The 27923-nt window shown below is 38.5% G+C and overlaps 1 protein-coding gene across 1 annotated transcript in view; it reads right to left on the bottom strand.

The window, feature by feature from the left end:
• The window catches only part of MAST4 (microtubule associated serine/threonine kinase family member 4), a gene marked incomplete at its 5' end in the record, with an annotated part of 284622 nt that overhangs the window by 150146 nt on the left and 106553 nt on the right, over positions 1-27923 (bottom strand). Inside the window, 2 exons of the mRNA XM_080637246.1 lie at positions 6346-6377; positions 24699-24773. Of these exons, the coding sequence (XP_080493372.1) occupies positions 6346-6377; positions 24699-24773 (107 nt within the window). The remainder of the gene's footprint in view (positions 1-6345; positions 6378-24698; positions 24774-27923) is intronic.

The following is a 27923-nucleotide window of genomic DNA, read 5'->3' as shown; positions in this document are numbered from 1 at the left end:
ACATAAGAAAGGTAGCACATGAGGACATTACATGAACTCAAGAAGAACTCGTCCAAGAGCATTTTCCTAGTACACCTGCACAAACTTATTGGTCCCTTACTTCCCCATTTGGCGTAGGCATACATAAGACTAACCATCTGCAGAGGATGGTTTGTCTTAGTTTATTTTGGTTTCATCCAAAATAAATCTCTAAGGTGCACGTAACAGAACAATACAGTATAAGAAAATGCAGTAGAACACTACTGCAAACTAAAGAAGCTAATATTAGAAAGCATTTACACAGCTACTTTCTCAGGTGGTCTTCCCGTATTTTCACTCAAGGCTATGCAGCAACTAGGATGAAGATCCTGACTTGATGTTCTGGGGGAAGCCAGCACATAGCAGCAGGTTTCATTTGCTCTTCAGAAGATACTGAAGATTCTGCAGGAACAGGAGTTTCCCACATGCTTTATGCCAAGGCATTTAACACTGTGATAGTCCAGCTGAATAGCAAAGAAACTGCAGGTAACAAATACATGAATATCCTTTATGATAAGCAACAGTACTGGTTTAGAACACAAAGTAATTTTTAAAGTTCAAATCTGCATTTCATAGAAAAGAGGGAGGGGAAAAAAAAAAGACTTCCCACCTCCAGGACAAAACAGAAGTGGCTTATTGTGATTTCATCATCCTGACATCTCTAGGAAGTCAGCCTATACTTCACATAATGGAATAACAATAACACTGCAAATTTCAAAGGGGAAATCTGTAATGCAAGAATGCCTGCCTGAAGACGCCAGGCGGGCAGATCCCTGATGTTCAGCAAGTGCCTCTTGTAGCTGACAGATATTTACAATACTGTCTTACAATATATTACAATACAATGATTTGCTACTAGAGGAACAAACGTATTGTGAAGAAACCCGAGCACATCTTTACTTAAAATAAAACCAAATATTTATTTGTAGGTTATACCTCACCTTTAATCTCACAAAAAAAAACCAAACAAAAAAACCCCCACCTCAATCCCCTCCCCACTTCCCAAAGAAAAAAAATCAATAAAAAAGCCTAAACAAACACAGGGAGAAAAAAAAAAATCTATTATTAGAATTCTTTAAGCACAGCACAGGTTCATCAAATAATCATACAATCTCCCACCATGACCCCAATCCTACAGAGGCTAAATGTGCGGGAGCTAGATGTGTGCACAGCCTCAGAAAGCCCTCTCTGTAGATTAAGAGATTATTCAGATCAGCACCAAAATAGCATCAGCACAAAAAAAAAAAAAAAAAAACCACACACACAAAAAATCAATTCATCAATACAGCATTGTGCAGCCTCTATCATGCAATTCATGAGGACATTACGACTCCTTTGTGACAAACAATTCTTTCTGACAAACTTCAAATTTTCCTAAACTGAAGAAAATTGGACTTCCCAAAACAAATGCCACTGTGAAAAACCAAACAATAAATGAGAAGCTGTTTCAGTATGTCAGATTTTTGAGGGTTTTGTGGTATTCTGGGCCTTGTAAGTACATCTATGTGATTAAAGAATGCAAGACAATGCTCTTCACGTTTCATTAGTACAACAAAGAATAGTTTTGAAATACATAAAAAAGTCATCACTACCTTTCTTTTAAATGTATACATAAAGATTGTGTGCATGCACACACACAAACAGGTGAGCATAAATTTACCAATAACAAGGTTTCACAAAGCTTTAAAACATCCTCAAGCACCAGATACATCTTTCACTGAAAAGGGACATGATGAATTACATTAAAACAGATAGTTCCTTTCTGTGACACATGATGTGATAAATCAAAGAGAGGATGTTAACTGTGTAAAACCCATATATACACTAGCAAAACCTGAGTTGAGAGACAACATGCAGTGACAGGTAGAAATATTAATACTGGTACAAATGAAGCAGGGATGCAAATGTGCATGTGAAAGCACCAGAAGAAACAATGGAACAAGATTTAATAGAACACTCTATAGTGATAGTCAAGGACACAAATAACAGCAACAAAATACTAAGGGATGTGCTGTTTACATCAAAATCAGACCTGTGTTCCCCACAGCATAAAGGACTCATGTGCATGAGACCCTGCACCGACAACACGAAGGTGGCAACAAAGCTACACAGCACACTGCGCATGCCATTACTCTTCCTCTTAGCCCAACACAACCCTAAAACCAGGAAAAACAGACAATGGGCACCAGAGTTGGATAAAATTTATGGGGGCTGAAGTAAGCAAAATTGTGAGGGAAAAGGATCATGCTATAGTAACTGTTGGCTCCTAAAGCATACAAAAAATATGTCCAAAACAATGTTTGTTTGTGCAAATTCAAAGCCCTTAAGCTGCCATCAGATGTAGTCTTCTATCAGCACACACTAATTTGCAGTAAAAATTCCGTCCAACAGAAGATTTGTGAGACACAGATAAAGAAGCAGACACTCCAAAGAACAAACTGATCTAAATCTCTGTATTTTCTCTCGGTGTAACAACGGTACTTATGAAATACTTACCTCAGGTCAACTTGTTTACTTCATCTCTACACAGATAGTAGTAGCAGCAAAGTATATATGGAAGAAAATTACAGCAGTACAAATTTCCAGTTCAGCACTGTTTTACAGCTCTGCAGAAAGTTCTCTCAAAGCATTAATTTTTGTCCTGTAATAATTTTAACAGGATATTGCACATTATTGTAATCTACAGTGCTCAATTTCTCTCAATGAACACAAGATTACAGAGGCTGTGCACTTTCAGGGAAAATTAATAAAAACAAGCTCTAAAACATTAATTAACAGAGAAAGAGTTTTTATTTTACTTAGGAACATACATATTTACTAACTTGAGTATCTCAAGACTGCATTTTGAATAATTTTTTTAATTAACATGGAAAACATATTATTTCTCAAAAATCTCATATTACAGTAATATGTCTAAAATTGCTTAATTTTTTCCAAAACTAATAACTATGTTCCAGAACTTAAATGAACTTTGTCTTCAGCTATAATAAATGAAATTTGAATTTCTGTGCTGACATACCACCACATGAGCACTTTCAGCACAACAGCACCCTTCTGTAAAAATACATTTGGACAAAAACCACTGCAAAGCTACATGCATAAGCACACAAACAGGTCTTGAAACATACACACGTAAGACAAAGGAAGTAGCAGTCTTTCTTACATGTGTTTCGGGGGTTGGAGGATTTTGCTTAATTTTCAGTTCTTCACAGTTATTCAAAAATAATTTTCTTGACTGTCTTTGACAGTTGTGTCTTCCAAGCCACAAAGAAGCCTATGCAATTTGGGAGAGAAAGCTCAGGGGCAGCTGTTGGGAGAAAGCTAAGCTTGTAGAGTCAATGCATTTCACTTTCAAGGTTTCCTTTGAGTGCTCTGATGCCCAATCCAAACACTTTTCCTACCACAGGTGACCTATATACATAATTTTTTACAGATAAGTCTATCTGTAAGCATACATATACACGTGCTCACAGAAACTGTCAATCAAATTCCAGTTTTGTCCTTTCATCCACCTACATCACACTGGCCTTAGAACTTTATTTACTTCATAATTCCATTCCACTCATTTCTCTTTCTCACTTTTTCCCTGAGGTTAACCGATAGTCCATATTTGTCATTGATAGAAACTTTCCTGCAAAACTGTTATCAACTTTCTTGAAACTTATTTAATTAAGCTTCTAAGCAAGCAGTGGTTTTAACTAGTGCTTCTCTTGAATTGTTAGCTAGTCACACTCTTGCGTAGCTGTTATCCAAGGATATCAGCTGCTTCACTGTAATGCATAAATGAATTTTATGAAAATTCTATGACCAGCTTTGACATTTCCACAGGTGCAAGTAGATTATGTAGCTGCTGCTACTGCACTAGAGTTTGGATTTCATAATTACTGAAATTAGTTTAAGAAATGTCAGGAGAAGGACAGATGCATCAGCAAAAAAATACATGAAAGTTATCTAGCTCTGAACTGAACTGAAATGAATAATTTAAAAGAAAAAGGAAAGAGAACTGATTTAGTGTGGAAAAGTCAGGTATATAGTCTTTCTTTAGCAGTTGCTATGTAACAACTATGTAAACTCAGAACTTGATTTAGTTGTAGGAGACCCACAGAAAGCTTAACTTATTTCATGAGATCTAGAATGAGGCCCCCCCGCTGCAGACAATCTAGGGAAGAGTTAAGATAGCCAGTCTAGAATAGGCATAAAAAAATATTTCAATAGATATAAATGAAAGCTTAAGTATTTTGCAAACTAGCTCTTTGAAACATACACATGGTGAACCATAAGCAAGACACTTTTTCTCATGCATCCCTCCTTCCTTTCTATCTCTGACTGTATCACATAAGAGAATAACAGACCATTTAAAAGCAAAGGGGATGAGGGGGTGGAGGGTGGAAAACAGTACCAGCCATCCATCAACTCAAACCTCACTCTGCACATTTCCCTACCAGATGACTCCTGAAACAGCTCTCCCTGTCCTGCTTAAAGCTGCATTCTTGGTATGCCATTGGCTCTGAAACTCCAGAAAGTAAAGTGACATATGCCTACCTGGAGGCATTCAGGACCTTCAGACATTTGTGGCAAGGAAAACGTTTGACTTCTCACATTTTGAAATTCAGTCCTCGTGTCAACATGCATATAACATGCAAATACAGCAGTCAACATGGCCCCCTACACAACCCCTGATGGTAAAACCCTTGCTAATCTCAGCACTATAAGACCTGTGAACTCAGGTAGTATTAAAGATATTTTAAAATACCATCTGAAGAATTTTAAGCCCTTAATAACTAGATATGATTATGCTGACAAGGGGCTATTTCTTTTACTGTGCTTTATTAAGATGTCAGCAACATCACAGAATGTGCACTTAAATCTTAGTGATTAGCTATAAAAATATATGTATGAATGCAATTGAAGGGATTGTTTTGCAGCCATTTTTCAAACTTGGATGAATAAGTATCTAATAATGTTTCACGTAAAACATCACAGCAAGATTAAGCAAGGTCATGGCTACAGATAAAAAAAAGAGCCTCAAGAGCCACTTTCTGCTCTGGCTGAAGTCAACAACAGTTTAGCGATAAAACTTCAACACAGGCAGTTCTTTGCCCACACAACAGCTTCAGGTAATATTAAGCACCAAGGACACCAAAAATCATTTTCCTGAACTGTTTTTCTACCATTGCAATAATCAAATACTTTTCATTGAATTAGTTTTACATTTTCTTGACTTTTCTTAAATAATGGGTTTTCTTACTATTTAGTTTAAGACTTTTCGTGTGTCAGAACCTAAAAAAACAGTCTTTTTCAAGTCAGCATACAAAAATTCTGCAAACTTCCCATATATGCCATTTAAGCCAGAACAACAGAGCACTTAACCAGGCTTACCCAGCAATTACAGCTTCAGTTATTCACATACCTGATCTTATTATCATCAAAAGCTACACAGCACTATCAAGTTGAAAACAAGTACAGAAAAATAAAATCAAGTAAATGGACTTTGGTGCAAGGGCTTAGGGGTTTATTCACATGTTGGAACACTAACACAGCTTTTTCACACACAGTGACAAATTAACATCCTAAGGTATTTTCTGATAGAAAGTAGCAAGTGAACTGTTTGGTTTTTAAGCCATTTTGCTATGTTCTTCTCCCAGTATTTTCTCAATAGATTACTAATAAAGAAAAAGAAATAAACCAGATACAAACAAAAGACAAGCTTTAAAACCAAACAGCTCAAAAACACTAGAAAAAGAAAGCCAAGGTACAGAAATCTGAGCAAAGCACAATCAAACCACTATATTGTAGTTCATATTATTCTAATTCAGTAACAATTTATACAAGAATACATTATTTTATTTCCACTAATCAATACAGTAGCATAACAATACTACTATATACATTTAGTAAAACTCATCTATTCTTTGTTCCCACCTTTTCATCCACAGGACTAATCACAGAATTTCATATGGAAACATAGTTTTACTTATGTGTCAAGTTTCATTTATATCATTGACAAAGAAAATGTATTTCCTCCTTGATTTTTAACAAGAGAAATCTTCAATACAAAATCAAAGCTTCAACGTAAGAACTTCTTGTCATTTTGGAAATCCCTCATAACAGCTCTTTTAGAAGAGGGGAGTTGGCATAAAAGAGGTCACTGCACAGCCCACAGGTTTTCATTTACAATCGTAATTTCTTTGTATGTATTCTAATTCAGACCAGTTGCCACATTTAACCTTCATTTTAACTGTCCTGAAAAGAAAACTAGCGTATTCAAAACCTGATGAATCTACACAGTATACGGTGAGCACACAGAAAAAAACTTGATATACTTACAAACTTCCTCTTCTTGGAAGGCTCAACTCTTTCTGCAACAGAAAAAAAGTTATATTGTATTAGGAATAAAACTTTTTAACTGGAAATTGCCTTTTTGACACAAGTACTGTAATCCTCCTTTCCCACCATCAGCAGACAGATAGAAGTGGTGTTATCTGGACTACGATAAAAGATGATAAAGATCTTACATGAACCACCTTTTACTTGTTGCCTTCTATTCTTACCTGAAATATTAATATTAGCGATAGGAAAAGTCTACACATTTTTGTAAAATATTTCAAACAAAGGGATGTTATGGGAAATCCTTACAGTCAGAGCTATGACGCACAGTAACAGTACTAAAATTTGCAAGAATCAGTGATAAACATATACTACATTCTTACCAGCATCCATAATTTGCAGAAGTTGTTAACAGCAGTATCAAGACCTAAATAGGTGACCATTGCCACCAAGCTTTTCACACTATGCTCTTTAACCCAAAATAGATTAAGTACATAACAGTTTGGTCAATTATAAATCATCATAATTTATTATAATCTTCTTCAACGTAATAGCATTAACAGAACTGCTGTCATAGAAACATTTCTATAACTTTTGCTGGGAAGAGTTGTATTACTGTTTATGGGACTAACAAGATAGCCTGCTAGCCAAATGGAAATCGCAGACAAATATTTCACTAGCATTTTAGTGTAGAAGAAAGCCATAACATCCATGATATTGTGGCCATCAGAAATTAGCATGATATATACACCCACAAGTAAATTATCTTGTATTGTATAAATCACAGAACAGTTGAGGCTGGAAAGGACTTCTGGAGATCCTCTGGGCCAATTACATCCAGTGACTCAAGATCACATCCAGCTGGGTCCCGAACATGTTCAAAGATGGACACTCCAGAGCCCCTGAGGGAAATCTGTTTCAGCGTTCAACCACCCTCACTTTTTCCATTTCTCACACAAACTTATATCCTGAATGCTGTGTTTACTCAAGTCTGCTTTTGCAATCATTTCTAGCAGGGAGTACAGACTGCATTTAAAAAAGGACTACTTGTCTGACCTAGAGGATACATTTGAAGTTGAAGAGCATCACAAAAGACAAAGTTGCACATGAGAATGATTCGAGTTTTATGGACAGATGTCTTTAGTCACTGAATTGCATTATTTTATGTTCACTTTCAATATTCTCACAAAAGGCTGTCAAGTAACACTCAACTTCCATTCTAGAATTATTAAAAGGAACAATCACAGAATTCTCTTTCAAAAGGAAACACATATATATACATGCATACTGTGTAATTGTGCATGCAGGTTATTTCACAAAGCACATAAAATTACAGTTATTGACCAGAAAATGCACATAAAAATACAATTGGATAAAAATAGTTCAGCCAGGCACCTCAGAAAGGCTGTAAGGGAATGAATAATTCTGTATTCTTTAGAAACTTCTAAATGGTGTGCAGCAAATAAAGCCCAGGCTAACTGAATGATAAGGACTAAAATATCAAGTAACTGCTCAATTCCTGAGCGCCACCCATCCTGTTCACTGAATGAGGCAGGAAAAAATAGTGTGAAACAATGTAATTAGAGATCATAAGGCAAAGGCATAGGAGAGCAGAATTAGGGGCCTTGGTAACCAATTCTGCCACTTCCTAGGAAGTTCCAGCAACTGTTCAGAATTTGCAATTTAAAACAACATCTTTTAGCATAACATGTGCTTACATACAAAAGAACAGTTACACCTGCATACAATATTGCATTATGAAGCTGAGTAACTCCCCTAAATTTAAAATGTCACATTCATCATGAACAAAATGTAACTGTAATTTAGAACCCACGTACTTCCCTTTGTATGGGTTTTTCCCCTCCCCCTTTAATATTTACAATGTCATTGTGTTCTATTTCTAATATAAAACTTCACTTGTAATTCTAGGCACTGCCACACTGTAACAGACAATGCTGGTGGAAAAAGTGCCAAAATGTATGAGCACAATTTGTACTTGGTTTTGCATCCCACTTATCAGAGTTGCAACATGTACCTTAAATCTGTTTATTGACTGGAAGAGGGAACGGGGGTTTTTTGGGTTGTTTTGGTTTGGGGTTTTTTTTTTGTTTGGTTGGTTTGGTTTTTTTTAATCAGAATGCTTTGCCTATAGTTTATCATTAGTGCAGCAAATGACAGATACAGTCTTCTTTAGACACTTGGAACTGCATTAATTTCTTGGCCCATTTTCACACGTGGCATCCTGAAGCACTACTTTTGGCTATAGAAGGTTCCATGAGAGATGACTCACTGTAACGACTTGCTAGTAAAGATGTTAAGAACTGCCAAGATCTCCCTATACAAAGTAAAAAATGAAACAAAACCTTTGGTATATAATTCATACAGGAACCTTTACAAAACACTGCAAATAAGCAGTAAGTAAGGTGTATTTTAGAACGGTATGTTTCTCCATAAGCAAGCAAAACAAGGAATAAAATAAAACAAATATCCTTTTTGGATAATATTTATAGCCTTAGTTCTTCTATATATCACAGCATTAAACTGCAAGGTCACTTCTCTTGTGCTGCTCCAGTTTGTGTATCTACATGGCAAAACCAAACCAAACCAAAACAACAAACAAAAAAAACCACCACAGTAAACTAAAGCTTGTTTTTCTGTCTCAAAAACCTGAATTTTTACAGCTCTTATGCAATTTGTTAGTGCCACTTAGCACTCACTTAGGACTCACCAACCACAAAGATTTCTGCACAGCCTGAAGAAATTATCAGTTTATCAACTGTGTCAGTACAGATCTTTTTACCCCAGACAAGACTACCAACATTATGCTAGCTTTGTTATAGTACCGCAGAGCTCCACAACTGCGTCTACACAAAGCAGGTAGGAAAACTGTAAACATGCTCTACATGGGGCTAGCCTATAGTTTAGATAAATCATTTATTTCCTAGGTACATAAAAAAGATCCATACCATTCAGAAGCTAAAAATACCATTTTTACTATATTTCTCCCAGCTGTTTTACCCACAGCCACCAAAACCAGGAAAGCTCCAACGAAGGCTTTCAACACTCCAATCTCCAATCTCAGTTAACGCTAAAATGACCAGTAACAACTTCACAGCTTTCTGGCATTACAATGTTTCCTTTCTGAAAGCCTCAATAAAACACTCATAAGGCTGGCTGTTCCAGTTCTGCTGCACAGCATCCAACACAGACAGACAGCTGCAGGTAAAAGCTTAGAGGTGTCAAGATCTTCAGGTCAAGTACTTAGCAGGCAAGTCCCTGGAGTACTGAAAAAAGATGCGCTAGCTACCACTCTGCATGGTTCTCAGCACCAGTTCTGCCCAGAGGGCAACACTGCTCTTTTGCCCTTCGTGGAATCCTCTTTTGGCCATTTCAAGATGGGCTGGTTTTAGGGCTTTTTCATTCCACTATAATAACACAAAGCAGACTTAATGGACTAGATACTCTTGCCATTGAGGCTTTTTGTGTCTCAAAAACCGTTGTCTGGAAACATAATAAACCTTGCCTTAGGTTTAAGAGGTCTATGCCTGCTATGCTAAATTGCTATAATGCTGCATTAAGAACCATGTGTACTGAATTTAATTGCAGCTATCATTATTCACTTCAAACTCCATACTCTGTGACTTCTATTATCAATAACATGGTTCTACAAGCACAGACACTTTATTATTTCAGTAATTATGATTTTTCCTCTGGTCCTACATACCTGTAAGCCACTTCAGTGTGGACAAGTTCAGTCAATGCACCAGCAAAAAACTCCACACTGGCCAAATAAAGCACATTGGACTTTATTGTGTGTCAAAGTCTTCAGGCCATTAACTAGAAAAATTATCTAAATAACAGAACTATTTAAAGAGGTTTTTCCAAGTCACCTCTGTCATTTAAACACTAATTAAATCTTATTTCTTGTAAATATTACCAACAAATTAACAGAAAAAATAAAATACTGCATTTCCTCCCTTATATGGGAGGAAGAAAAGATGCCATTAGCTTATTGCTCATTGATGGGTTTAATTCTAAAGAATCAATAAAAAGCTGACATATTCATAAACTGCTAAAGACACAGTTCATGTTGTCAATACAGGTTGAATTTAAAGCCACAGTTAATCTGTTACATCTTCCAACAACTGAAACGTTCAAATATTCAGAAAGTCTCATTTTTGAGAGTTTTCAGTTGTCCATGTAGTCATGTGAAAGAATGAACCTTTTAAAGACAGAATTCAGTAATGCATTCTCCAGTTGAGGAGGTGTTAAGTGCAGTAAGAGTAAGATGAGGGGTTTTTTTCCACTACCCATCTGTCATAGTCTGTAATGTGTGTTAGATCTTAATACACTGCATTAAGAATAGGTTAACATTGTAACATTAATACTGCATTAATAACAGTAGGAAAAAAAAATCAGCAATGGCAGACAATTCACCTTCTTATGATCACTGACAGCAAGAGCTACTGCTTTGAGGGATGAGTTTGAAGGATTTTCTTCTAAAGCAATTACTATGTTTTTGCTGAAGAAAAGCTGGAGGATGTCAGCAGATCCTGCATTTGGATTTGGAAATAAGGAAAAAAAGCAGGTCAAGTAATATAACATAGGATTGTTTTGATCTCTCAGGAAAAGGGCTTGCATTGTGCAAGAGCTTTTTACAAACTTATCTTGACTTCTTTATAAGATTTATATATTAAGCCATTGTATTAATCCATTCTAAATATCTTCTAAGTGAGGTGGTGGCAAGTTATGCTTTTTATCTGATTGCTTCCTACTTTGCTAACACTCAGTTCTCTTCAGATTCACAGAGCACATTACCAAGGGGCTCAGCGTGTAGCCAGATCAAGCACCCCAAATGCCAGGTGTTAAGTGCCTCACACCAAATGTGTCTCTCCTGCTGTAATTTTGTTTCTCTGTCAAAACAGCACTTCATTCTTATGCCAAATTACAATGTTTCCTGGTTCCAAGAATACCAAATGTCTGTCTTGAAATGTTTGGGGTTTTTTTTATTTACACTAGGATTAAATTTCAGGAGTGGCCATTGACTTTAAAATTTCCAGTTCAAAACAGGACCAACCAATTTCAGAACGGTGTAAAATGGTGTTCAGCTATTTTTTTATCAGTCAAGGCGTTCTCACTCAGATCTGATTTCTTACAAAACACATGTAACTATAAAACCGGTATCCCTTTCAGATGACAGATGACATGAGTGAGTTTGTGTTTGGACCACCTCTTTCTCCTATTCTGAACTGGCTTAGCCAAGATGCAATTCAATATTCACTTTTCTCAGGAAAACTGTACTGATACTTTCTTCACTGGTAACATAAGTCCCAGTCAAGGTGACTGCTTTTCCCTTTCTACACTGGCTGCCAAGGAGCTAGGCATTTGTAACACCTTACAGTAAAGTCTGATATTCTGCCTTTCAGCTGAAGGCTTTCATGTTCTGTCTTATCAATCCAGATGCAGCCACCAGCCTACCAGTGTTTTTTCTTAGTATGTACCCTCACCAACTAGATTAAAGGTCATCTCTTTGCAAGCATTTTCATGAATGAAAATTGCCACTTCTGCACTGGCAAGCTCTGGAAGCTAGTTACTGCTACTAAGACTCCATACACAGTTCTCCCTGCAGAATGCTCCTTGGCACAGTACACAAGGCTTCTTTTAAATATTTTTAATTGCATTTCAACATTCAAAGATGTTATTCTGTATGGTAACTTGCTCTCCTCACATCCCCAAACACTAAAAAACCCCCATGTAAATAATGAACTTGAAGTCACGAATTAGCAACAACTACCACAGACTTTAACAGGGGAGATATTGTAAAGAGCCCAGATCTAAGCAGAAAAGGTCACATTTTGTCTACTTCAATATTCTGTGTTGTCCCGTGTTCAGCAGTAGCAGTCATTTTTCTCCTTCTTAGTAGCTGGTGCAGTGCTGTGGTTTCGACTTTCAGCCCGGGAACAATGCTGATAACACCGATGGTTTTAGTTGTTGCTCAGTAATGTTTACTCTGACCAAGGACTTCCTGCGTCTCATGCTCTGCCAGGGAGGAGAGGAAGCCGGGAGGAAGCAGAGACAGGACACCTGACCCAAACTAGTCAAAGAGGTATTCCATACCACAGCATGTCAGGCCCAGTATATAAATCGGGAGCAGTTACCCAAAAGGGCTAGGTCACTGCTTGGGTCAGGCTGGGTATCGATTGGTGGGTGGTGAGTGGTTGTATTCTCTTCCTTTGTTATTTCCCTTATCATTATTATTATTGGTGGTAGCAGTAGTGGTTTGTGTTATATCTTAGTTACTGGACTGTTCTTATCTCAACCCGTGGGAGTTACATTCTTTCGATTCTCCTCGAAAGAAGGGGGGGAAGTAAGTTACCAGCTGGGCTTAAACCATGACAGGTTTTTTTTGGTGCCCAACATGGGGCCCAAAGGGTTGAGATAACAACAGATCTGACTTGAGTGAGTCTAATCGTATTTGTGATAAGCATTCATTGTTTCAGATTAATAGTCACTCATCACAATGCTGATTTCCTGGCTCTCAAAGTTGTTGCTCCTGCTCTCACAGTTTCAGCATGTCGTACCTTACTTACAGCCAGTATTTGTTGTGTTAGTGTTGTTTATCGGCTGGGGGCCTTGGGCTAAGGTTCTTGTTTCACTGTACTTTACGGTAATACAATAGACTCATTGATCATGAAATTGATCTGGCTTGCTTTCCCAGTGTGGTCACCACCTCTACACTTTGAGAGGTATATAATAGAAGTGTATAGCAATTACACATCTTTTTTCCCCTCCTCGGGTGGTCAGCCTATGAGGGAGACATTCCCACAAACCCTAGTGACAAGTACAGCAGCTACTCAAACTCCGACAGAAGCAGACAGCACAGCTGTATGTTGGCACACACAGAGTGTGTTTTACCCATGACCATTTTGTCTGATCTCAAAAGTTAAGCAGAGTCAGGCTTTGGTCTTGTCTAGGGTTAGACAACAGCATAGGAGGGCCAAGAGATTTTTCCCGAGGCTGGACAGTCATGAGTGGCAGGGTGTGTGGGACAGTATGGGCAAGTATCTAGGCCACTGGGCCCCTCCACAGTGCTTTGGAAGCATCAGAGATGGAAGGCAGCTGTATGGAGTCCCCAACGACAAGTTCAGAAACTGCTGAAGGGGAGGGTGAATTATTTTAGCCTGGTGAGCCCATGACACCTCAGGCCATCAGGGCAGAGATGCAACATATAGATGGACTCATGACTGAGGGGTGGACTTAGCAATGGACACTATTGCCCAGGTTATTCACGAGTGTGAAACATGTGCTGCAATTAAGCAAGCCAAGCAGTTAAAGCCTCTTTGGTATGGAAGACGATGGCTGAAGTACAAATATGGCAAGGCCCCGCAGATTGACTACATCACCCTCTCTCTCTCCCCCCGCTCTGAAAGCCTGTTACAAGAGATGGAGCCCGACATCATGGACCGGATGGACTCAGAGGCTTTACAGGGATTGGTCCATGCACTAAGGAATGATCTCTCTCTCGTTCTCTCTCTCTCCCTCTGTGTGGATGTATCTATATGTATATATATGAGATAAGAGTGATGGTATATTGAAAATGGGGGATCTGAGCATGATGTGAATGGTATGGAATAAGGGGTGGATACTGTCCTGGGTTCAGCAGTAGCAGTCATTTTTCTCCTTCTTAGTAGCTGGTGCAATGCTGTGGTTTCGACTTTCAGCCCGGGAACAATGCTGATAACACCGATGGTTTTAGTTGCTGCTTAGTAATGTTTACTCTGACCAAGGTCTTCCTGAGTCTCATGCTCTGCCAGGGAGGAGAGGAAGCAGAGACAGGACACCTGACCCAAACTGACCAAAGAGATATTCCATACCACAGCACGTCAGGCCCGGTATATAAATTGGGGGCAGTTACCCATAAGGGCTAGATCACCGCTTGGGTTGGGCTGGGTATCGGTCGGTGGGTGGTGAGCGGTTGTATTTCCTTCCCTTGTTATTTCCCTTATCATTATTATTATTGGTGGTAGCAGTAGTGATTTGTGTTATACCTTAGTTACTGGACTGTTCTTATCCCAACCCATGGGAATTACATTCTTTTGATTCTCCTCCCCATCCTTCCAGGAGCGGGGGTCGGGAAGGAAGGGAGAGAGTGAGGGCTGCGTGGTTTTTTCTGGGTTGCCAACTGGGCTTAAACCATGACATGTGTTCTATACAGTTTGTTTTTACCTCAGTTAACAAAGTTAACTTCTCTGCTTTTGTTACAGGCATTGCTGACTGTACCTTTCAAAGTAGAAATTTATCTGTGTGTCAGCTCTAAGGGATCGGAAATGTGCTGTAGAAGGAATTCCCAGATGTCTGCCTAAACACAGGCACTGTCAATTTAAATATAAATTAACTGGATCAAAAGAATGCCAAACAAGTTACCTATACAAAACACACAATAAAATCAATTGGTTTATCATGTAGAATACTAAGCAACTTAAATAACCTACTTATTAATAAGTTATTTAATAAATAGGCTATTATTTAGGCATGTATTTTCCTATACATGAACCAGATACATTAAGATTTGTAATAGACTAGACTCAACTAAGCTAACAGCAGTTATACATCTTTTGCTTTGCCCAGTATTCTCCTACAAACATTTCTATAGAAGTAAATAACACTGATCCCTATGGAAAAAGGTGAAACATTTTAGAATTATTCCATGCATTAACAATAAGGATTTTCCTAAAAACTATAGTTTGTTGTCTTTTCAGTAACTGCATGGGCAGTTACATTCAGCTACAGAACAGCTACAGAAGTCAGTCACTGGAGGAAGTTTTGAGTATAAGCTCTTTATTTATGTCAGAAAGAGAAAAAATAATAATCAATTAGACTTGGCCAGAGAAAAAGAAAGAAAAGGGAAAAAAAAGTCTGAAGTGCTACAAACATACTGTTTGTGGGAATAAAATTCATCAAGACAGAAAATCAGAGGGAAAAATGTCAATAAGCACATTTTTTTTTTTTAATTGACATGTCAAATTTACAGCAACCAAACCCATAAATACTCGGAGACTTACCAAATCAACAAAAAAACAACCCCACACAAACACTGTATCACTAACCTACTGGTCAAATGAGAATGCAGTTAAGAATTATTCAGAGTATGCTTAATAACATTATCTCTGCTATATCTCAAGTTTTTAGCCAAAAGCAGCAATGACAGAACACATCTGCTCTACTTTCTTACAACAATAACACAGTGTAGCTTATTTGGAGAGTAGCTACTGTAACTTGTAAAAGCTGAAAATTCCCTTTAACAAGAAGCACAAACCCTTTTGAAAGAGAGCAATTTGACTGATGCCAAGGTAAGCTCAGTAAATATTTGTATTCATTTTCTAGTGGTCCAATCTTTACTTCTTTCAAACACTTCCTAGTAAAATATAGCAAAAAAACACATTACTTTAGGTTTTGTTTGTTACCATATTGCATTCTTAGCTCAACTTTTTAAGAATCAACAACTACATTTCTTCAATGAAAAAGCATGAAAATTCTGTATGAACTTTCCACCTAAAAGTACACAAAATCATTTAACACAACGTTAGAAAATCCATGCTCCAGGACTGCAAAGTGTTTGAAACACTAACACTAAACAGATTCCAGCTACCAAATTCACAAGAATATTCCCATACAGTCATCGAATGATTAAGGTTGGAAAGGACCTTAAGATCATCTATTCCAATCCCGCTGCCATGGCCACGGACACCTCACCCTAGGTCATGTTGCCCAAGGCTCTGTCCAACCTGGTCTTGAACACTGTCAGGGATGAAGCATTTACCACTTCTCTCGGCAACCTGTTCCAGTGCCTCATCACTCTCATAGTAAAGAACTTCTTCCTTATATCTAACCTGAACTTCCCCTGTTTAAGTTTGAACCCATTACCCTTTGTCCAATCACTACAGTCCCTGATGAAGAGTCCCTCTCCAGCATCCTTGTAGGCCCCCTTCAGATACTGGAAGGCTGCTATGAGGTCTCCACGCAGCCTTCTCTTCTCCAGGCTGAACAGCCCCAAGTTTCTCAGCCTATCTTCACACGGAAGGTGCTCCAGCCCCTGATCATCTTCATGGCCTCCTTTGGACTTGCTCCAACAGCACCTTGTCCTTCTTTTGTTGAGGATACCAGAACTGCACCCATTTTTTCTTTAAAGGATGCTACCATATATTACAGAAAAAGGAGAAGGAAAAAAAAAGGGGGGGGGGGTAAATCACACAAGACATAAACATCACCTGAACAGTTTACCAAACTGGAAAACCCTGAATTCACTTTAACTAAAGCCAAGGATTTCTCTGGGTTTTGTCTGATCCTCTAGGTTCCTGCATCAAACAGAAAGCAGTGGTTTTTATATGGGCTTATTTATATAGGATTTTGCTTACTATTAAAAAGTAAAAGAAAAAAGCAACACTGAAGTACGCAGTGGCCAGCTTCACACTTCTTGACAATACAATTGCTGGAGACCATTATGCACACAGGAATCTAGTTGCCTTCCTCTTCCCAGCTGCAGTTCATGTTTTGTATTACACAATGAGTATGTTTCAGCAGCTGCTGTTAAACTTTGTTGAAATCAGTAACTAGAAGATAACATGATTAAGCCTGCCTTTGCATGAAAGCAACTTGCCTACATTAAGGCTTTGATTGCAGCAGTTTTCGTTAGTCATTTTGCACAGGACAGAAGGGGCCAGAAAAGTCCAAGCATATTTACTCTTTTTTCCAGGACTGATTACCACTAGTAAAATACAGGCCTTACTCTACCTTGGCATATTCACAATCATTAGCTGGAAGAGACCATGTATGCTGAAAGGGAAAAGTACACTAGAACTAAAACTTAAGCCATGTTAATCAGAGGAATTAGGTCACCAGAGTCTTGCCAAGACACTCTTACGCCCATAATGCCCACACCAGGACACAGAGCAGAGCTCTGCAGCTGCTCTTTACATACAAGAGTGAAAAAAAGATTTTGGGCAGGCCAGGAACAAACGACACAAATAACTCTTCCTCCACCCCCCAAGTCACACGAAACAGAAGTGGCAAGTAGCTACTTTCTCACAGCAGACAACACAAATATCTCTCTTGTAGGAAAAGGCTAATTTGTATTTGCTCTGTTAAATGATTCCAGATCTTTTGCCCTTTGTGGAACTAAAGGTCTCAAAATTAGAGATTTTGCTTAATGTTGACATTTTAATCAGTATTTATAAATTTAAATTGGATAGGTTCAGCTGACCCCACAGCTTACTGATAATAAAAGCCACTGCCGTAGAAAAAAAGGTTCATGTTCTAGGGCAAGGGTCACACTGGAAAAAATGAGATGGTCTGCAGACTAGAAGGTAAGTATTAACTCCATTTGTGAAAACAGCTTAGTCAAAATGAAGCTTCATTTTTTTTGCTTCAAAACTATAGTCACAAATTTCTCTCAACAAGCTAAAATCCCTACAGGGCTTTAAATGCCAAATTTGAAAGATCCACACTACTCCAAAAGGAGAGCCCATTCTGACTTAAGGAGCCACACTGTCACAATATGTTGTCTTTGCCACTACTATAAACCTATACACTGCTCTTCTTGAGCCCTCTCAACACTTTTCCTACCTTGTCTCCTGCTAGTTTGACAAGCTTGCGGCTGAAGTGCAAAATGCTACTGTTACTACTCCTCTTTCCTATACAGTGTGCAAGAGCACACCCCCACCACCAGCTGTGCACAGATCTTCAATTTCTAGTCAACACTCCAAAGTAAGAAAAAATTCTTTCAATCTCTTCAAAGACAATATGGCAAAATATGCCACAAGCCTTACGGACACTACAGTGCTCTCCCTGCTGATGTCATCCAAGTCTTCTAATTAGCTGCAATCTCAATATTGAGTATGCACTGCTGGGAAGACAAGAAGGAGAAAGGTAGTTTTTCTTTGTGGATTTTAATGCTCTTTTAAAGTACTGCTTTCCTTACCAGAAAGGGATAGTAACACAAACATTACCAGTCTGCTATTTTTGTTTTCATTCAAAAGTCTCAAAATGTGTGCAACAACAGACATATCTGTTGCATCAATCACTGGTCTAAAGACTGATGCAGGCGGGAAGCTGATATTGTAAACGTAGCTTCTTAATACACACAATTATACTGGAAAAATCCTTGAAAAAACAATGCAAATTACTAGACGAGTGTTGGGCCACCATCTACAAGAATCTGTGAACTCCTGACAAGAAATAAATCACTGTTTCAGCCTATGCAAAACTGTCAGCTAAAACTACAGTGGACAGAAAATCCTTCTTACCTACAGAAAGCAAAAATGTAATACTGATAAATCCTTTTCCACAATTTATATCATTACTTGGTCTCTCTGTATCTGCTAGCAATAAAGTCAGGTATATTTTATAGTTTTTGCTTGGACTACTAACAACATTCTAGATAAATCAAGATAAGGACTCAGATAATCTTTTGGTTTATTGCCATTTTATAGCCAATTTCATCCCCCTCCTTGTCCAATATGGAGGATGGATTGTTCCAAGTCAAACCACAGTAAATCGCATCAGCAACTGTATTAAGTTTGTGCAAACATTACGTTTTTTAAATTCCTTTTTACCTTTGACTGATTATCCTATTTATACTGTCTTAATAAGGTCTAACAGGGTAAGTGAAGGTTACTCACATTTATACTGCTACCTAGTATGTCTGTCTGCAAGTTTCTGTTGTAAAATACCTACTAATTAATGACAAGAACTTTTCAAAGGCACAGAGATTTCTTGTGTAACTTAGTCTCAGAGACCCTCAAAAACAAAATGAACAAACAAAAGGATTAGGACAAACACCTTCAGTTACATGTCTACTCAGCATGAAACAGAAGTTATAAGAGTATTCAACCATAGTTTCCTCTATACACTTTCTAGCTGGTTTAAAGCTAGCAGGAGGCAATCCAATCCTAACCAGAGTGTGTAATAGCGAGTAGTACAAAAAATTCCTCCTAGCTTCAATACTGACTTACGTAAGTCAGCTTGCAGGCTAAGCCCAACAGCTTTCATCTCTCCTGCAGCCACATCACAAAGACACTTGAGTAAAGGAAAAGCATCACTGTATTTTACATGGTAATTTCCTTAGTGGAGATAAGTACATGTGGAGTAAAATAATTCTTGGAGGGGGCAAAAAACCCTGTCTTTTTGATGACACAAATCTTACCTCAGTATGGTTGAAACACCTTCCAACACTGGTTTACCCCCCACCTCCATTCTTAGCAAACATTTCATGTTCTAGCCCACAGTTTGGTCCCACTCCACCCTGTTTTTCTGATCACACTATTCAAATGAGGATGTATGTCCATTCATTTAACCATATCTTTAGACTAACTTTGCATTCTGTAATACTGTTTTGCATACATACTAACATTCACGCTAGCCAAACAATTTCTAATACTATTTCTACCACAGCTATTTCTATTTTTAATCCATTGGTAGGCATGCAAGCACCATTGAGATGAAGGCCACACATTTAAAGTAACAGCTGAAAACATCTAATTATAACTTGCTGTTACCTTCTACGAAACTAAAGTTTTAGTAAGGAGAAAGGGGAATACTGTGGATTAGTTTTGTTTCTGTTTTGGCACAGCAGGTCAAAAATACCCTATTTAGTACTATGAATATTACACTACTGATTGACTGGCTTGTTCAGATTTTATAAGGAAGACAAACAACGCATCAAAGAGAGGATCCATTTGTAATATTTGACTGCCAACTATCTTCTGCTTCTATTTATACATCTGCCAGGCTCTCTAACCTTTGGTAAACATAACTTCCTAGCAATCAACTGGCGATCAAATCAACTTATATCAGCTGTTGTCAGAGAGGAGTGCTAGAGAATAGTACTTTTTTCTTCTCTACACTCTCCTGCCAACGGGATGATTTGGGTTTTTTTGTAAATAAGCAGATCCTGTAGTGAACAAGTTACAGGAATACCCTACTCTGGATTACACCCTTCAATTTATGTTGAGTTCATGGCAAAAGCAGTAAAATTTTAAGAATGCATGTGTGTTTAAAACATACTTAAGATGTAGCTTAGAAAGATGCACAACGGCATCTGATCTATCTAGCCATTTATTATTGATAGCTATAAATAATTCATTATTTTTACTCAGGCTTCCCACCTATTTAAGACCTCCTGCCTCGGTTTGACAGGCGAAGACATGGTTCTCAATAGCAAACTATTTCTTTACAAGCCATAAATCACTGAGGTAGGCAGAGAAGAAAACAGTTTTAGAAAACTTTTATCAGTTTAAAAAGTAGAATATGTGCAATAGTGACTACTACTGTTACTCCAGAAGTGCCTTCATAAGCAAGAAAGTCTTGTTTTTTAAAATCTTTATTTACAGATGCTGCTGAAATTGTTCAGCATGAGTTGAGGGAAGATTACTACTCTCTGTAACTAATCAGTAAGGTACCCACACCAGAATGACTTAAAGCCAAACAAACTCTCTCTGTTGAAATGTTCTCTCTTTCACAACCAGCTTGGAGTTTTTCGTGTGATTCATTCTATTACCAGTGTTTTTTCAAGCTAACAATATTCAAAGTGATCTTCATAACTGTTATTTACAAGTCTTCCAAATTATACTGGCAGCCTATCTAGAATAGAGCTTTATTCTTACTATGTACTGAAACATAAGAGTTTGAAAATAATCTGAATGCTTTCCCTTGTAACTTCTCAACCTCCACGCTCCCATATCAAATCACTGAACCACAATGCCATTCATTTGGGTCCAGGATGATCTGCAGAATGCATGCAGATGCTTACCTACAGTCAGCTGACCATCCATGGAGGATCTTCTGCGGAAGTTGTACCTCAGTGTCCTCTGATACACTGCCGTGCTTCCTAGTCTCCCAAAGACAGCTGTTCTCCCATACCCATGAGGTTAGGAGCCAGATGCAGGAAACCCAGGCACCAGACATGCAGAACAAAACACCCATAACAAGCCCACCAGGATGCTTTCCTGGGCACAAAATCAGTATTCCTTTACCGGTCTTTGATGATTTTCCCCCACCCCCCATGTCCCTGATACAGACAACAGTCTGCAAGCTGTGCAGCCTGGGCTTCCATAACATCCTGCCAGCTGCACAGGAAGGCAAAAGTAATAAAAGGGATCCCACCAGCCTTTACAGAGCCAAGAGGCAACATACCATTTCAAAGTAACAAACTGGTTTGGTTTGGAGCTTTTAGTTGCTCTGGGTTGTTTGCAGGGGTTTTTTTGTTTATTTGGGGGTTTGTTTCAGGGGTTTGGGGGGTGTGGGTTTGTGGTACTGTGGTTTTTTAAACTAGAGAAAGAGCTGAATCAACAAGCTTAAAGAAAGGCATGTTAGCTTTGTTAATGGACATTTGCCATCTTCAGTCTGAAAGGACAAAGTAGCTCTTGCTTTAGGATGGTGTCAAGACCATGAACTGCTGGTTTCTCTGCATCTACCCATACCACCAGGCAGCTCTTCCTGAGGCAATAAATTTAGACCAAGGAGTGCAATAAAACAAGCTGCTGAAGAAGCTCTGCCAGTCCTGTTGTCTTTCTACAGCTGCCTACTTCCAGAATTACCAGCACAGCTAAGACTCACCCCTATCCTCCTACGCTTGATCAGGAAAGCTTTCCTGATCTCCATAGTCCCAACAGCAGATGATTAACACTCTGCATGCCTAAGGGGCCTGCCAAGAAGGCACAGCAGCAGGTGTATCTGCAGGGCTCAGAGACAGGTTTCACTGGTGTTGCCTTTCAAGATAAGAGTCAAACTTTCTCAGGTGGATTCTCAACTTCCTTTTACAGTGTGGGCTTTCTTAACCAGCTGCATTGCACATGGATTTCTTCAAGCAGAGCACTGGTCAGGTTGCCATAGCAGCTACGGCTAAAGATTCCTACTGCCCCACAACAGGAAAGAAGAAGGGTGAAAGCACTCTGATGACACTCCTACTGACTTGCAGCAGTCTGCATGGGAGTCTGCCAGAAAAAGGCTACTTCTCCCACAAGCACACAACTGCTTGTAGCACCTGCTGCAGGTCGGGCTTGTCTTCATCCCTTCTCTTGAGTAGCTTCAGTTCATACAACAGTAGTCCAGCACAGCCCTGACTGTCCTGAGCAAAGATTGCAAAGGTTTTGGACACAGACTTCTCACTGCTCTCACATTTGCTTCCAGGGCCTGTCCCATGCCAAGCAGCAAATTACACCTCCTTGGTTCACAATCATAAGGCAATATTCCTACTCCAAAACTTCCTGCTACAGGGCAGCTGTTGAGCTGCCCAGGCCTATTCCAGACCTTATCTTCCAGGTGGGTTGACCCAAGTGGGGTCTGATCATGAGTAAACATGACATTTCCCAGACCTAAGACCTAAAGAAGTATGAGGCAAAGAAGAAAGGAGTGGGGAACATGCAGAAATGATTAACTCAAGTTATCTCAAACATACCAGGGAAGTACAGGCCTTTCAGCTGTAGCAACTGATTCCAAGAACATACAGCAGTGGCCAAGGGCCCTGGAAACACCAATCAAGACCCTTTCTGGTCATTCTGCCCCAAAGAAAACACAAGTGCAAATACTGAGAAGGTTGCTCTGCAGCTACCAGATGGAGGTTTTGACAGTGCATCTACCTTTGACAAGAAGCATTCAGGGCTATAGTAGGGCATGGGGGTATGATGGAAAACTGCTGGAAAACTAAGTAAGAGGAGGGAGCAAAAGCTGGCACAACTTATAGCTGCAGAACTGCACTTCAGAATACATTTTTCCTTTGGCTTTCTATGCTGAAGGAATTACCTGGAGTGATTCAAGAGTACATCAGTGTACACAAAAACTGGCTCATCTAGAGAATGGGTTCCTTAAGAGACAGTCTCATTCAGAATTGATTTCTGTTCCTACACAGCAGCCTTGCAGTATGTGAAGGTGGCCTACAAGGATGCTGGAGAGGCACTCTTAGCTAGGGACTGTAGTGGTAGGACAAGGGGTAATGGGTTAGAACTTAAACAGGGGAAGTTTAGATTGGATATAAGGAAGAAGTTCTTTACTGTGAGGGTGGTGAGGCACTGGAATGGGTTGCCCAGGGAAGTTGTGAATGCTCCATCCCTGGCGGTGTTCAAGGCCAAGTTGGACAGAGCCTTGGGTGACATGGTTTAGTGTGAGGTGTCCCTGCCTATGGCAGGGGGGTTGGAACTAGGTGATCTTAAGCTCCCTTCCAACGCTAACTATTCTACGATTCTACTTAACTAATCCTTAAAATACATACACACACACACACACACATATATACATACACACACTTTTCATTCACTTTTGCCTTTGTAAACACCAAAATGCTCTTTTCCAGAGCCCCAAAATGATAGTTAATATTGACAATGTTGTTACAGGCTAAAAGGAATAAACAATATAAGCTGGCAACAGTAAAAGTCACCACAGTTAATACTTAAAAAGTCAACACATTTAGCAACAGGAAGATTGGTCTGACAACAGTGACTGGAGTCATAACTTAGAATGCAAGGCAAGACAACAGGTGTCCAATTTTTCTTCTTTGATAAAACCAATTGATCTACTCCAATATGCATCAAAGGTTCTATGTAAATATTGTGATCAATTCCGCAAGTGTCCAAATCTACAGAAAAGTAGAGAATGGGACTTTTGGGAAGTGGTACTAATGGATACACAGTTCCATTTTTGCTGGTTTCTCACAAAAAGTAGCAAAAGACAGATACAGCTGAACAGCTACTGATGCTCTAAAATTTGCATTACATATTTCAGGATAATACATCTTATTAGCCTAGGGAATAAAAGATCCATAATAACATCACAGTCACTGAATATCTCAAGCTTTTCTATGTCCTGTTAGCAAGTGTATCTCTAGAAAGATGGAACAACCTTATAACTAGTACTACTACTATATCTGCTAGCATCATCCTTTGATGACAAAGTTGGGTTTTTTTACTCTGAAAGTTCATATCACATCTTGATAACAGACTATGTGATCATTTTCCATATTCTTGCCAAATTTTTTATTCAATGAAAGCCTTTTGTTTAAGAATGAGACAAATGAACTGCACATGTTTAAGACATCACACAAAGTAATAAAAGCAAAGCAGAACATTTCATAGAGTTCCTGTTTCCCCAACTCACTCCAATTTTTTAAAGAACGTATGACTGCTGCACTTGAATATGAATCTCTCCAGTGCTGAACTTCACCTTTAGAGACTATGATTGTATCACTTGCAGATGAGTAAAAATCAATCTCCCACAAAGCACACAGAAGAGCTTCTCTTAGGCAACAAATACTCTGCTGACACAAAATTCTGTTTTAAAAATGGTCCTTCAACAAAGAGACTCACTTTTGTAGCTGTTGGTTCCACTAGTCTCTGACGGTGGCGTGCTGAGCTGAAATGACTCTTCTGAGGCGCCCCTTCCTGACAGTGAATGAAGAAAGGGGAGGAAGAAGAACAGAGAAAAGGGGATAAATGGATTGTGGAGGGGATGGAATGGAGGATGTTGGAGAAGGGAGAGTATTTAACTGAACTGTATTTTTACTAACTTTGTAAAAGCTTTATTATATCAATTTCAATAATACCATCATACAAATATCAGAAAGAAAATGAAGCTTTTGCTAGAAACAGCTTCATGAGGCTTTTATGTATTGTTCTCATGCATTTAATGGCACTGTTTTCTATAAATATACATACACACATGCACACATGCCTACTTCATTTCTACATACACACAGTAAAAAAATCATTCATTTCACTCTTCCCAAGTATATACACTATCTTACAGTTCATATATCAATTTAATGAGTTACACACAAAGAATCCAACACACTAACATCCCACCCAGCTGGATTCACACGAAGAACACCACCTCCTCTAATAAAAGATGACTTTTTAGATTCCCATTCTCCATCCAAAGCTTCAACAGACTTACGTTAAAGACTTTTACCTAGCAGAGATTAGCACCTTTCCCTGAGAAAACCTGAGAAATATCAGGCTCATACATGTAAAAGAACTTTCTCTTAGAAAGAGAAATTTGAAAGAGCAAATAGAAACTGAAAACACAGAAGCACTAAATTCTTCATCACATGTGCGAAATCATTTAGAGTAACACCTCATTGCAGTCAGCCTTAAAACTACCTGGACTTGCTGGAGCTGCAATGGCAGGACTGCCTCCTAGGTTTCAAATAGCGCACCATCTGGTCATTTATTCTTGCTGTTTCTTGTGTTTTGCTCTCACTGATTCAAACTGGAACCTACTAACCTCTAGAACAGTGACCAGTTTGTCCCTAAACTTTTCCTACATGGATGGAAGTGCTCACGTTTCAAGAAAAAAAAAAAGAATAAAAAAAATAAACATTTACATCCACATACTCAAACTGCTTAAGCACTCAAAAAATTTTAAACTAGAAACAAATTCAAAGTTTAAACAAAAATATGTATTTTGAATAACCATACTGTATGACCCAAAATTTTACAAAGGAAAAACAGCTTTTTTGAAAACTGCTTCAAATTATTCAGTTTATTCCCTACTTCTTGACAGCCTAAATACATACTTTCCGTTCAACAGCCTTGCAATGTTTTAACCACCTGAAACAAAGCACTTGATCTGTTTGCTTTCAAAATTCAGAAAGCTTAAGCTGCTCTATGAATTCTACCAAATATGGCACCTGAATTTTTCAGAGATAATTTATCACAAAAAAGGACTGAAGATCAAGCATTAATTCCATCATTTCTAGAAACTCTCAAGAATACGTTCATTAACTTCACAAACATTACAGAAGTACTATTAAGACAGGAAACAAGGATGGTTTAAGCATATTCTTAAAAGTCTTGGGAGAAAGGGAGAATACATGATAACTAATATTAAAATACGTAAGATCAAAGAGTTGGCTCTGTGCTCTCTTCACAGCTTTTTAAGTAAGTACTAAAGAAAGCAATATGGAACATGACGCTTTTATTGAAATCTGGAAGAAATTAAAAAAAAAAGGTATTTACCCAATGCTGCCTGTATCTCACACAGCACAACGAAGATTTTTCCAGGATATGAAAGATACTGGTTCAAAATCCTCTACATGCTGGATATGCAGAAGACAGAAGACCTATGTTTAGTTTCTTACTCAAGATACTTTAAATATTCTGCTTCCGTCTTTCCACAAACTCTACAACGTGGACATTGTTGTAACAAGTACGAACTCTACAGGCTGCTATTTCGGGTATGCATCTGATGGGGAGGATATGGGTCAAGAGCCTGTTCCAAATCACAGGAGGCAGAGCGTGAAAATACATGAGACTGTTTCCCTTTCTGTCTCACCTTCAGGATCAGTACACAATTCCTTCTAGCAGTATTCTCTGAAAAAAAAAATCCGAATATTTTATAAATGCAAGATAGATTTGCTTGTATTTCTGGAAAAATATCCACAGGGTTCTTTAAATGAAAATACAGTTCCACTCAACTTGGCAAATATTTCTCAAGATCTCAAGACTCTGCTTTTCTAAGAGTAGTTTCTACTCCTCCTTAACAATAAGGCTTCCACTTTTAGTAAGACACCATGTAAAATCAGCTCTGTAACAAGAAAAGATCTGGTGGAAGCAAAGATTATGGCCATCTTAGAAAGATTGTATCATACTCACTGCTAATAAACAGGCATTACAGAAAAAGCAATTATCCAACACTTGCATAAACATTTGGTTACAACTGAACATTCTTCTACAGATGGTAATGTCTTTTGATAACGCTCCATCAAATTACTTTTGTGTAACTGGCTAAAATTAGCAGTAAGTATTCTAGAGTATTTCTATACTCCAGGAACCTTTAATAATTCCTTTCTAAAAATTTCTAACACCCTTCCCATTATCACTTAATATAAACTTTAACATGGACGCTTGAAAATGGATGCTTGAAAAGTGTCTTCTTGACATTAGCTAGCAAGAGTGGTGATCTTCAGAGGCCCATACTTTTACTAAGGTTAACCTATGTAACATGAGATCCTGCACCAAACTGAGAAGCTCGGAATTCTCTGTTACTGGCAATTCTTCTTTTTTCCCTTCCTGTGTCCCCTTCAGAAAGCATTTCGGGAGCAATTAAGAGCTGTGATAAACACAGTTTACACCTAGAAAAATCCCAATACAGCACAGACACCATTTCATGAGCATGAAAGTGTACCTAAAACGATGTGAGTTTTCCTACGAAAAAGGAAGATTACTCAGACTATTACAGTACTTATGGAGGCTGTGCCTCCAGTGACACCAGCCATGTTGGTACACCGTTACAACATTCTGAATCAGAGTGTATTAACAGTTCATTTTATTAGCACAAAAGAACCAGACTGGTAGACTTGATGCAGTACTGTCTTTTGGCAGGGTTAACGTCAGAAGATACACTGCTGGATTGCAGAAAGCGCATAGTAGTTTTCGTACTAACAGGCAGTAAAACTCAACACAGCTACCAGATTCATTATCACCTGTGTGAACAACAAAGGTGATTTCAGTTCTATTTTTAATCATAAATGCTTTCCACTCACTTTTGTGCTGCTAGTCACTTGGTGCCAGAGGCTTCACCTCCTTGCTTGT

The sequence above is a fragment of the Psittacula echo genome (genome assembly GCF_963264785.1).
Source record: "Psittacula echo genome assembly, chromosome: Z".
Taxonomy (NCBI): domain Eukaryota; kingdom Metazoa; phylum Chordata; class Aves; order Psittaciformes; family Psittacidae; genus Psittacula; species Psittacula echo.
Note: the sequence above shows the minus strand (reverse complement) of the source record. Positions and strands in the feature narration are given on the sequence as shown.